Source organism: Saccopteryx leptura, chromosome 6, assembly GCF_036850995.1.
Source record: "Saccopteryx leptura isolate mSacLep1 chromosome 6, mSacLep1_pri_phased_curated, whole genome shotgun sequence".
NCBI lineage: Eukaryota > Metazoa > Chordata > Mammalia > Chiroptera > Emballonuridae > Saccopteryx > Saccopteryx leptura.
In genome coordinates, this window is record NC_089508.1 from 37,697,085 (window position 1) to 37,710,376 (window position 13,292).

General features: G+C 36.5%; 1 protein-coding gene across 1 annotated transcript in view; it reads left to right on the forward strand.

Annotated features, from left to right (window-relative positions):
* The window catches only part of KCNH5 (potassium voltage-gated channel subfamily H member 5), a 314,219-nt gene that overhangs the window by 66,039 nt on the left and 234,888 nt on the right, over positions 1 to 13,292 (forward strand). Inside the window, exon 7 of the mRNA XM_066342396.1 lies at positions 8,754 to 9,180. Coding sequence (XP_066198493.1) covers positions 8,754 to 9,180 — 427 coding nt within the window. The remainder of the gene's footprint in view (positions 1 to 8,753; positions 9,181 to 13,292) is intronic.

A 13,292-nucleotide genomic window follows, 5' to 3' on the forward strand; every position in this document is an offset into this window, starting at 1 on the left:
CATTATCCTTTGGCTACTGTGCTCACTTCTCTTTTCTTGAGTTCCTTTCCATGAATAGTCTTATTCTCTAATATAAATTATCTTCCAGTCAGATGACCTGCCCTGCCAGATTTTTATATGTACTTAAGAATTTCCTAAGGGCTTATTTAAGTCCCCAAGCTTGGATCTTCCCATTGGAAGTATAAAACACTATGGACAAATGATTCAAAGATGAAGAAGGCACAGTCACTGAATTCAAATGTACCTACCTTCTTAGTTTGAGACAAACACTTGCCCACACACTATTCAAGGTTGTGAATGAAAGAGATTGTGAATAAGAGAGGAGTCAATGTGAGAAAGGAGGTGGGGGAAAGGATTTAAAGAATTTGAAGCCACAGGTTTCAAATTAGAATATAGTGGCAATAGTCTGAGCTTTTAAGTTCCATTCCAGGTGGGGATGAAAAGTACAGAATATTATTGAGGTTGGGTAATACACAGATTTAAATATAAACATCTTTCTTATATTTGAAAAATGTGGTTATATTCCAGGAATCAATTCTTTTGCATAAATTTTCCACAGAGACAGAGAAGTCTCTTTGAAGGAAATAACTCTGGGAGTGTAGGAAGTAATAAGCAGTCAATACAGAAATGAGATTCCTTTATTTGATTTTGCTGGTTACATGAAAAGAAATTTTTATCTGTACTGATCTTTATTCACAATGAATCCTTCCTATTTCTAATCATTAGGTAATGATTTAGATACAGAGGCAAAGAAGGTTGAACTATATTGCAATCTGTATACCAAAACTGTTTAATTATTTTAACCTTAACTAACTATGGATACTTGCATAGAAATTATCTTCTACTGTTTTCTGCACAGTAACTATTCTGATGATTTAAGATACATTGTCTCTTCACTCTTTTTTGAAGGAAGTTCTAGACCTTCATTCCTACTCCATTTGGTCTTTTTATTACTTTATTTTATCTCATGATTTCATCTCTTATTTCACATAACAAATGCTAACTCACAAGAAATGTGTTTATTTTTACACTGGAATTCATCATTTTCAAGTTATCTGGTTTTTTTTTGGATATTTTGGATAAAGGGTTAACAAAACCATTTCTCTGTCTGCATGAGAATTTTATCTTTGGTCAATTGTTTTTTCCCCCCTGGAAACTATGCTGTCTATGTTTTTAGGCAATATTACTCATATATATATTTTTTAAAATTTTATTTAGAAAATTAAATTTAACAGGGTGACATTGATCAATAAGAGTATATAGGTTTCAGGTAAACATTTCTATAACATTTGAACTGTTGATTATGTTGTATACCCATCACCCTAAGTCAAATCATTTTCTGTCACCTTATATTTGTCCCTCTTTATACCCTTCCCCTTCCCCCTTCCCCACACTCTGTTCCCCCACACCCCCATCCCCTGGTAACCACTTTACTTTTTATCTATGTCCACGATTCTCATATTTTAAAAATATGAGATCAGTAAGTTTCATATGGACTAGGAAGAACTTTTAATGAACTATAAAGAACCTGATGAAGACATCATAGCATAAGAGTTCCCTGAATGATACAAGTTTGAGCATATCCCTTATGGACTCTGAAAGCTATCCCTGCACTGTTATTACAGGTATTGGGGTATGTGGAGCATAAGGCATAAAAACCTGGGTCCCCAAACATTACCAACACAACCTGTTGGTAAGATAAAGCTGAGTTGGGTTTACTGCTGATCATTATAAGGGAGAACACTATCTTGAAAATATTTAACAGTTTCTCAGAGCAAAAGAGAAGAAAATTTATTGGAAACTGGAAGTTTGATTTATGATGAATCTTTCAAAGGAAGTAGTTAAGGGAATGGGTTTATTAGGATTGGTTAAGGTTCAAGACTCATGACATAGTAGTCTAGGATTGGTAGAAACAGCAAGGAGAAGATTTTGAGGCATGGGATTCAAAGACTATTTAGACATGAACTGTCTATTGATACTTTCCACTGAAGTATAAATGGCACAATGTCACTTACACTACATACTATTGACCAAAGCAAGTCATAACGCCAACCCATACTCAAGGGTTAGGGAAATAGACCATATTTCTTGATGGAAGAATTGCAAAGTCATGTTGCTAAGTGTTTTGGATACAGGAAAGGAAATAACCACATATTTATTTATTTATTTTTTACAATCTACTATAACATCCTCTGCGTGACAATGCAAGATATAGGTAAGACACCATGTAACTATATATTACCAGTCTGTCTTCTTGCACTATCACTTAATTGTCACATATACTTGGACAAGAAAGTCCTTTGATCATACCTTTTCTAATCATAAAACAAGAAGGGAAGGAAATAGGGAAAGAATATTAGCGTAGTTCATTAGTGATAATCAAATGAGAGAATTGAGTCGTATTTTGAATGTCTTTGTCATGGAAAGATGTTATTTTTATGCAATAACATCTTGCATTTCTTTAATGTGGGAAAAGAAAAAAAGTCTTGAAGAGTTACTAACAGAGATGTCTCCTGGATATTGTTCCTTTTGCTGCTATGGTCTGAGGGGCTTGTCAAGTAAGGAAAATGGCTAGAAAGGTGAAAAGCTGATGATGGAAAGTTCTCCATTAACCTTACCGTGTTGTCTTATGCATCTGATGTGTTTGTTATTCACTTCCACTAGCAGAAACCCAGGAATTTGTGTGCTTAGAGCTCAGAGGTTGGAAAAGAGGTGGAAAGCCACTAGAGTGCAGAGAAGGGCACAGAAAACTGGAAAGTATAGAGTGAAATGAAACAGGAAATGAAAGAGCAGATAAAACTGGTGGGAAGGGCAGAATCCAGAAGCTGTTATGAAAATATGGTCGTGTAGAAGGAGAGCATGTTTGAGGACTGGCCTATAACAGTGTCCAAAAACCATGTGGGTAAAATAAAAATTCCCAGCAAGGAATTAAAATACAATTTGTAGTCTGATCTAAAGGTTATGAAGGTGAGACCTAAAATAAAGAAAATCTCTTATTTTAACTTACAATATTGAATATAATAACTCCGTCCCCGCAAAAATCATATGATGCAGAAGAAACCATGAATCTAAACTATGTATTGTAGTGAAACGTGAACCTAACAACACAGAAGCAACTATTGAATTTTCTCCATATCATTATTTTTGATGTTAAACATAACATACTTGAAGAAAATGACACCAATCTTAATGTGGAGATCAAAGAATTTTCACAAAGTGAACACACCTAGTAATGACTAGCCATATTAAGAAACAATGTTGCTAGAACCCCCTAATATCCCTTATAGTCACCACCCCTTTCCTAACAAAGGGAGCCACTATCTTGACTTCTTGTTCCATAGAGGAATTCCACCTGTTTTAAAGCTTTTTTTAGAAATAAAATAATATAGTATACACTCCTTTGTGACTGATCTCTTTTGCTCAAATAATGCTTTTTAGATTTATTCTTGTTAATTCTATATAGTTTTAGTCTGTTCATGTTTACTTTTGGGTAGTATTCCAGTGTGTGAATGTGCAATAGTTTATTTATCCATTACACTGAAGATGGACTGTTTCAAGTTTTAAGTATTTCATCACATTTTAAAATTAAGTCATTTCACTTTGAACTTTGATTATGATTACATCAAATTCTCTTTGATATAAAACATTAGAGAGTGAGATAGTTACAAATCTCTCCAAATAATGCTAACTTACTTATTTGTGTATTATTCATTTTAAATAGCAGTTTTTGATTTTATAAGGGAACACTGGTCAAATTCAAAGGTGAAACTTTGGGGTGATGTCTGGGAGAAAAAAGGAGTTTGGTTTGACCAGAGCATTACTGCTATACAAAAACAGTAGGAAATGACCTAGTGGTACAGTCATGGGATTGAGGACCTTAATGCCTATGGAAAATATTGTGTTTAATCCAATGCCTTTGATGAGCTGGGACAGGTTATACTGGATGCTGTCTTTTAGAAAGATTAACATCATAGCAAGTATTAGGAGTAAGAATGGGAAGATTGTATTGTTGCTGGTTATCATGGGAAATACTCTGAAATCTGAAAGAATAGGGCCTAGTGATGTTTTCATTCCTTCCTGGCTCTTTGACTTTGAACAAATTATTTGACATGTCTGAGCTTCAGTGTCCTCATCTGAACAATGGTGATAGTAATCCCGCTATTGTGAGAATGAACGCAGTTGGTCCATGTTAGAAATTGCAGGCTATATAGAGTTCTAGGAACTCAGACCCCTATTGTGAGTCACTGCTGTGCCTGGGTGGGGATAAGAGAGTGGCTAATTTTTGATCTCCTTTATTTAGTCATGTACAGAATACTCATGTTGAAACTAGTAATGCAGGTCCAATGTGTTTAGTTAAATTATACATTATGCTCTAGGTATAGTGAATTCCAGAGTGTGGTCGGTCAGACAGTGAAGTGGCGAGGAGCAAGGGGTCCGAAGCCGGATGACCTGTATTTAAATCTTGGCTCCTCCTTTTACTAGCTGCATGAACTTAGCCAAATTACTTTTCCTTTTAAAACTATGTATTAATGGTATCTATTGCATAAGATTGTTTTTAAGATTAATTTTTTTTTAATACATATAAAGCTCTTAAAACAATACCTGGCATGTAAGTAAGTGTTCAGAATTATTATCACCTTGTCTGTCTTCCAAGTAGCAATGAATGAGCTTGTTTTCTGGTTGTTTTACTGTGTGGAAATACATAGTATAGTCTTATTGAAGTCTTTGTTGCATCCTTCTATCCTGTAGGCCCAATGGTGATCTACCCCAGTGTCCTTTTCCCCCCATTTTTTTCTACATTACCTAATAGGTATATTTTGAAGGTTTTTTTTTTAAAATCAGTTATCTTCCAAGTATATTTTATGTCTCCCCTATAGCTGTGATCTGGTCAGTGAAGAAATTAAAGAGAATTTCTCTTTTATACTTAGTGACATATATTTATTCATGCAACTAAACACTACATTGGCTGTTCTGTTGTCTATATTTTACTGTTAAGTTGCATTGAGTTTATTAGTAACTAAAACCCCCCCAAATTCACTTCATTGACATTTGATTGCGTTGCCATTTTCTCCCCTTTATTTATTAAATGCAGTGATGGCTTAACGTATTACCTTATGGTAAACTTTTTAATGGACACTAGATATATTCTTCAAGTGGTTTAGAGTTTCCTGGGATGTCATGGATACAAACAGAGGCTTATAATGAAGTGCTATTGTGATAATTGTTACCATAGAGATGTGCAAAGGTGTATGATAACAGAAAGGAAGGACAGCTAACTCTCATGGTTGGAGAGAGGGTGAGGGTATGACAGTGAAGATGGCGAGGGGGGGAGTGGGAAGATGTCTGAGTAATGCACATGGAGGAGAGACCGTTTGTCATAAATGATAAATAAGACCCTAGCCACCAAGAGTGTGGGAGGGGCGAACCCTGTCAATATAGGGAACAGCTTGTAATGTTACAGGAAGCAGAATGGACACTGTAAGGACTGCGCTTTACCGAGCATGAGGAGCACTGACAGCAGGAAGAGGAGCTGGTGGGAGAGATGGTCATTAGGGAGGCAGGTGCCAGGTCCTGAACGGCTTTCTAGGTCATAGTGGAGGGTTAATAATAATTCTATAGCATTAAAGATTTTAGATTAGGGCAGAACATGATTAGATTGATATGATTTTAAGAAACACCAGGCTGGTTGCCTGTAGAGTGTGATCTGTGAATTAAAAGGAGTGAGAATAGAGGTAGGGTGACCAATGGAGAGGCTATTCCTTGTCACACGAGTAAGAAAAAAACATGAAGACTCGACTAAGGCATGGCTGTAGAAATGGGACAGAAGGAGCATTTTTTGTAGATATGCATGGAACACATGGACACTTTGAAAGGCAAGACCCTCAGGACCTGATTCTCAGTTGTATGTGGAAGGGAAGGGAGGAGCTGAGGCTCAGCCCCAGGTCTGAGGTACCGAACGGATAATGATGCCATTCGCAAGAATAGGAGGTAGAGATTTGATTCAGGAGAAGAGAAGGTTCCCCTTTGGAACCTAGCACCACTGAATACATATAGGACATGTGAATGGAATGCACTGTAAGCATTTGGCTTCTGTATCAGGAACACATTAGAGAGCTGTGTGTTAAGAAGTGAAGCCGTGAATCATCCATCTGTAGAAGTCAGTTGAAACACGGATATGTTTTAAATCAACCAGGAAAGGGCTGAAGGTAATCACGAAGAGAATCCTACTGCATAATGGAAGTATGAAGAAGGGTAGCCCTAGAAAATAATTTTGAAAGAAATGTCCATTGGGGAGTTGACTAAAATCCAGAATAAAGCGGGGGTATAGAAGAACCCATGTCAAAAGGTTTACAAAACAGTTTTGTAATATTTAGGTGGTATTGGGCATAGTTATAGAAAAATGTGTTTTTTATGAAGTGGAATCCAGAGCAGCTGCCCCTCAGGGTGGATCCCTCCTTTTAGGGGGATCTGCCTATGTCACAGATCAGGACAGAGCGTCCTCCTTCATTGAAGCCTCGTTTCTAATAGACCCTCATTCTTCACATACCAGTTGGCAGTTGTGACTGTTCTCAGTTTGAATGGGGATAAGGATTCCTCTTTGTTTTTTCTTCTTTTTCTTTATAGAGAAAGGAATTCAGGTAGAAATGACTTTTTGTTGTTTTTTTTGTTTGTTTGTTTTTTTCCAGTATTTAAACAGAGGTTTCATAGCTCCTTTAAAACTTTTAGTTAACTGGAGAACAACATCTGCAGCAATACTGTTTTTATTTTTTATTTTTTAATTTTTTTGAGAGAGGCCAGGAGAGAGATACAGGAACATTGAGCTGCTCCTGTATGTGCCCTGACCAGGGAATCCCAACTGGCAACTTTTGCACCGGGACGATGCTCCAGCCAATTGAGCTATCTAGCCAGGGTTTTATTTAGTGATTGATTTTTAGAGAGACAGAGGGAGGAAGAGAGAGAGAAGGGAGGGGGAAGAGAAGCAGTCATTTGTTGTTCCACTCAGTCGTGCATTCATTGGTTGCTTCCCATGTGTGCCCTAACTGGAGATTGAACCCACAGTTTTGTTGTTTTGGGAGGATGCTCTTAACCGACTGAGCTAACCTGCCAGGGCCTATGCTGTTTTTATTTTTTAATTTAACCCTGAGTTTTTCATGTATTATGACTATGGGTTTCTTTAGACCAGAAGAATGTCTCAGGGCCCTACTCACACTCTTGGCTTACAGAGTTTCTCAACAAATACAAGAGGTCTCTCTTGTTTATGGTTATAGGATTTCATTTTTTTAGGGCTTCCAAATTCTTTTGAATCTTCTTACCTCTCAACATCTTATGTCATGCTGAATTATCACAGTTTTACATCTGAGTTTTATTAACACTACTCATTTAATCTACCTAAAGTTTAAGTGCAGTTCTCCCCACGTTTATTTTTCCCCAAGTGGTCAGTGAAATGAGAATTTACTATATTTTAAGGCTTCATTTATGCCACCAAGAGTGGGAATTAGAACAGAGCTAGGCTTATGGACGTCAAGGTTGAAGCACAAAACTCAAGATGCTTCTGTTGCTCTTTCACTTCCTTAAGGTCTCCTGTTTCTACTTCTTTGTTTTCTTTCTCTCTCTACGTTTTCACTTTGAAAAATTTCAATTATATAGAGTATAGTATAACCTAATACATTTTTAGCCTTTTTACTATAACTGTCAAAAACTTTACGATGCCATAATTTAAAGAGTCTTATTCTGCTACCCTAACCAGTTCCTCTGTGTTGGTCAGAATTAAGCTCAGAGTAAGTTACATTAGATTCCTTGTGTCCCTTCTGGAAAATAGAATTAATATGAAAGACGTCACAGACTCCATGAGAACTTGGCGGCGATGATCAGATGAGAGGCTTCCTGGATCACTGCTCTGTCTTCCGTTTTTGCATCGGGAATGCATTTCTCCTGTCTTCCCAGGTGGTTTATTGCTTCCAAAAAAGTAACTGTGAGACCCTCATTGGTTGAAGGAAGCCTTTGCTATATTTCCATTTGTGTAATGCTACATTTGGAATTTTAAGCTTCTCAACAAAATATGATTTGTTTTGCTGCTGATCCCTTTTGATATTTTTTTTTTATGACTCTTGTTAGAGGATGATTGGATTTGGTAAGTTATGTACCCGTTCAACGTTTAAGCCTCCACTTTCTCAGAATTCTACAAATATAGTGCCTATCACGACAGTGGCAGGAGGCAGTGGAACCTACAATGATGTTTGCCTGTTCTCCTCGTGTGCACAGAAGTATTTCCTATTTGCTTGCCTGTAAGAGCGGGATTCCTTTTTCAGACATTTTATTGTTCATAGATATTATAAAGTAAGAAATAAAAATAAATACTTCAGAGGAAGATTTTTATAGGAGAAGAAATAAAAGCCTTGAACTCATCACCCTGTTTCTATACTCTGTATATATTGCATTTGAGCAATTTTCTCCTTTGCTTTTTCTCTGTGCTATTTATACTGCACTTATGAAAATAAATTGGATTTTTCTTAGCTAATGAAATGCTTTGTGTAATAGTTCACAAATATCATACTTTATTTCTGAGTGGGAGACACTCTGCATTAAAAAAAGTATCTTTAAAATTTCAGCTTTTTTTTTTTGTTGACAGAGTCAGAGTTATATTATAGTTTGGTTCTTAGTATATAAATGGGTGATGATCAAGTTCATGAAGGTGAGCCAATTATACCATTTTATTTTCTGAAAGCGTGTGTTGTTTCTCTTCTTTTATTCAGGGAATCAGCAGTCTCTTCAGTTCTTTAAAAGTGGTGCGTCTCTTGCGACTGGGCCGTGTTGCTAGGAAATTGGACCATTACCTAGAATATGGAGCGGCGGTCCTTGTGCTCCTGGTATGCGTGTTTGGACTGGTTGCCCACTGGCTGGCCTGCATATGGTACAGCATTGGGGACTATGAGGTTATCGATGAAGTCACGAACACCATCCAAATAGACAGTTGGCTCTACCAGCTGGCCTTGAGCATTGGGACTCCCTATCGATACAATACCAGTGCAGGGATATGGGAAGGAGGACCCAGCAAGGATTCACTGTACGTGTCCTCTCTCTACTTTACCATGACAAGCCTTACAACCATAGGATTTGGAAACATAGCTCCTACTACAGATGTGGAGAAGATGTTTTCGGTGGCCATGATGATGGTTGGCTGTAAGTATCTTGCTTTTTATTTAAAAATTAAAAAATAAATTGTTGTTGGTAGTTTTCCAGGCTCCAATTTTTGGCAGGATTAAAATGAAGCTGCTTTGTTTTCAAAAAGATGTTTAATCCATATCATTTGCATTGGTTTAATTTTTATTCATCCTTAGAAAATAAAAAATGCAAAATAATGTATTTCACTTTTTAGAATATATCATCAACACATTTAAACCAGTGTGGAGAGAGTGGTACAAACATCAAAGTGGAAAGTCTGTGGTTTAATTCTGTTCACAGTATTGTACCTGGCAGGGCTCTTTCCAAGGGAATCCAGCATCTAGACAGGCAGCCTCTGGCACATCCCATAGGTTTTATTGGCAATGCCTTAGATTCTGGAAAAGTGGACAGGATCTGTTGTTAGATACATAGTTCAGAAAATGTTTTACCTAGTAATAGAACTACTGAGATAAAGTTGATTTTACGATGCTGTTTTAGGCAGGTTTTACAATTAAGAGTAGTAAAAAAAGGTTTATAATTCTAATTTCCATTACAAACAATCTAGGTTGGATATATGCTTGTTTGAGAGAAGGTAAAGAATAGTACATCAAAGCCTACTCAACAATGACAAGAGTTTCTAGGATTTCATATGCATTCTTGGGTACTAAATGCTGTGAGGGTGTTCTTGGGAACAGAATCCTGTCTAAAGGAGGCAAAGACCATGTACTAAATACTCAGAGAGACTGGATGAAGTCAGAAAACCAGAACACTAAGGAGATACATACCAAAGAAGCTCTTAGGGAGTAGTAAAAGAAGATCTTAGGGAGTAGTCACCACTATTCACACCTTCAATTTGACTTAGATGATTTATCCAAACCTAGTTCTGATTCCTAATGTAACCTTAAGATCATTGCATTGGACTTTTGATTAGTGTTATTAGCAGCTGTTAAGCCTTTGGATCATGGTCATTAGTTTTTGATCAAAGCCATTCTTTTTAAGGTTCCACATTGTAGAGATATACATTTTGTCACTGATGGGAAAGATGTTAGAATCCAGGAGTGTCGGCTGGCCCACTAGGGGCCAATATCTTGGGTTTAAGCAAAGTAGTTTTCAGTTTCAAATGACTGAAAGCTATGGGAGCCTCTATGTTAATAGTTGTTTAGCTTCTGTCCATCTACCTCCTTTGTACAGGTACAGAAACAAGAACTCACAGGTCTTATTTGCTGTTAAAGGTAACAGCTGGAGAGTAAGAATTTCAAATGCTATTTGCTCTAGGGGCTTTTAAGAAAAAAATGTTTATGTACTAAGAATTCTGATGATTAACTAAACTGTTGCCTACGTACCAAAATAATAAGATAAATTTATAATGATGCTTTATAAATTCAGAAAACAACATTTTGTCAGATATAGTATTTATTGCTATACTACTTTTATTTCTATAATATATATATTTATAATGTATTTATGTTTATATAATATAATGCATTTTGCCTTACACTTGAGTGTATTTAGATTAAAAAAATTATTTCAAGTAATTATATATTTACTGGAAGCTGCAAAGATAGTACAAAGAGGGTTTTTATGTTCCTCCCCAGGTTTCCTCCAATAGTTACATATTATAAAACTTTACTACAAGGCCAACCCTGACATGGCACAACATGAGTGTATAGTTCTGTGGTATTCTGTCACATGGGTAGATTCCTGTAACAACCACTGAAATCAAGATACAGACTAGTTCCATCACCACAAAGATGTCCCTCATGTTATTGATCTACAGTCACATCCACCCCTTCCCCTAAGCATTCCTAACCCCTGGTAAATCTTGATCTGTTCTGCATCTCTTTAATTTTTTTATTTCAGGAATAAATAAATGAAATTATACAAAATATGACACTTTGAAATTGGCTTTTTCACTCAGCATAATCCCCTAAGAGATCCATATAAGTTGTTCAATATGTCAATAGTTGGCTCCTTTTTATTTCTGAGTAGTATTTTGTGGTTCGGATATACTTCTGTTTAACCATTGATTTATTGAGGGGCATTTGAGGTGTTTCCAGTTTTGGGCTGTTACAAATAAATCTACTGTGAACATTCATGTACAGTTTTCTGTTTGGACATAAGTTCTCAGTTCTCTGGGATAAATACCCAGGAATGTGATGACTAAGACATATGGTAAGTATATATTTAGTGTTTCTTTTAAGAAACTGGCAAACTATTCTGCAGAGAGGATATACTAGCATAGTTACATTTTTCACAGAGAATAATAATAAGATAAAATCTATGTAAAATTGAAGGGAACCATTATTCATTTTATTTCTTAGGCTGCAAACCTGGAAATCATCCTAGATAATCTTTTTTTTCATGTATTTCATCTGCTCATAACAAGTTCTGTTAGCTTCAACTTCAGAATACATCGATTATTTCTTTCCACTTCTATAACTTTCCACTCAAGACCAAGTCACCACCATCACTGGCCTGGAGGTTTGTAGTAATCTCCTCTATGTTCCTTCTGTTTTTACTCTTGTCCCACAATCTCTACCCAGAGTGGTCCTTTTAAAGTAAATTAGTTCACACCATTCTTCTGCAGAGAGCCCTCCAATATTTTCCAATGCACATAGAAACCAGATTCTCTATCCCTTCTATGAAAGCCTTCATGGTCTGACCTTTTCCTGCCTCACCCACTTCACTTTCTCCCATTCCCAACCTTGCTTATTCTATTCTATGAATGTGAGCCATCTTGCTGTTTCTGTACACATCAAGCTGAGTCCTGTCTCAGGGTCTTTGTATTTGTTTTCCTGACTCCTTATAATACCCCTCCCCATATTATATCCTGAGTTCTTGCAAATCTACATGCAATTTCCTTTCCAGAAATTCCTCCCAATAATACCTTACTATAAAAAATCACCCAATGCCAACCACCCTTGTTCTCTGCCCTTTAACTGTTTTCTTCTTCAATGTACTGACCAAGACCTGAAGCCATGTTGACTCTTTTTCTTTTTTGTCATCATGAAAGCTCCATGAGTGTAGGACCTTTGTCTCCGCTTATTTTGCTTTTGTACACCAAACTTGTAAACAATTTTTAATATCACGCTTAAGCTAATATAAATGGATGAAGTTGAAGATGGCCTGGTTGGTCATAGCAAGGTTCTCCTTTCCCTGAATCCACTCCGGTTTGTTCTCTGATGAAGATACATGGCAGGAAAGTATAGTCTTTGCATTTTGGCCCTGATTCTTTTGTGCAAGCTCTGGTGAGCTCATTTGTATTGTCTGCCTTTGGTAGTTGTGGCTGGAATTTTCCAACCCTAAGTTTCTCAGTATGCCTGGTGATAAGTTCTAAGAGACTAGTCAGTAGAACTGGCAACTGCTCTTTCACCACTTTTTACCATTTACTTTCTGAATCTACCTACACTGGAAATTTTCACATAGATTCAGTTGACTTTTTAAAATTTCATTTGATTCAGAGTTGGTCCTATTTCTTTTTGACTTCATGTGTGGCCAATTATATTGCTATATATAAATTTCCTTCTTTTCTTTTCCCTTTCTTTAATTCCCTGTCTTGATTTCAAGATGAAGACCTGGTCTTAAAGTCCGTCCTTTCCTTTTCTGAGTTTTCACTATTTCTTTTCAACATGTGAGCAGTAGTTTTCTGTTTATAAACCAATTTCTGACACCTTTTGCCCGTTGATTTAGGTTTTCCTTTTTTATCTCTGAATAAATTTTAGTCTCTGTAGCCAGAGTGTTCCTAGGAGATGCCTTTTAATTTCCTTCCTAGACTGGGGTCGTTAGTAATTTCATGGCATGTTTCCTTTGCAACAACCTAAGAAGATAATAGAAAACTGTCAAAACTCATGAAGTGTTACAGTAACTTTCCACAATTCCAAAATTTATTAGATATACATGCATAAAATATCAACCAAATATGGCTGTTGCAGCTGTTTACAATCTTAGTATCATTTTTTTCCCCTACAGTTACCCAAGAAAAACAAACAAAACAAACCACCTGTGTTCTCAGAACCAGTATGTGTTATCAGCCATAGATGTAGCCAGGAGTTTAATGGTAGTGGTGTATTGTGTGTGTGTGTGTGTGTGTGTGTGTGTGTGTGTGTGTGTGTGTAAGAGAGAGAGAGAGA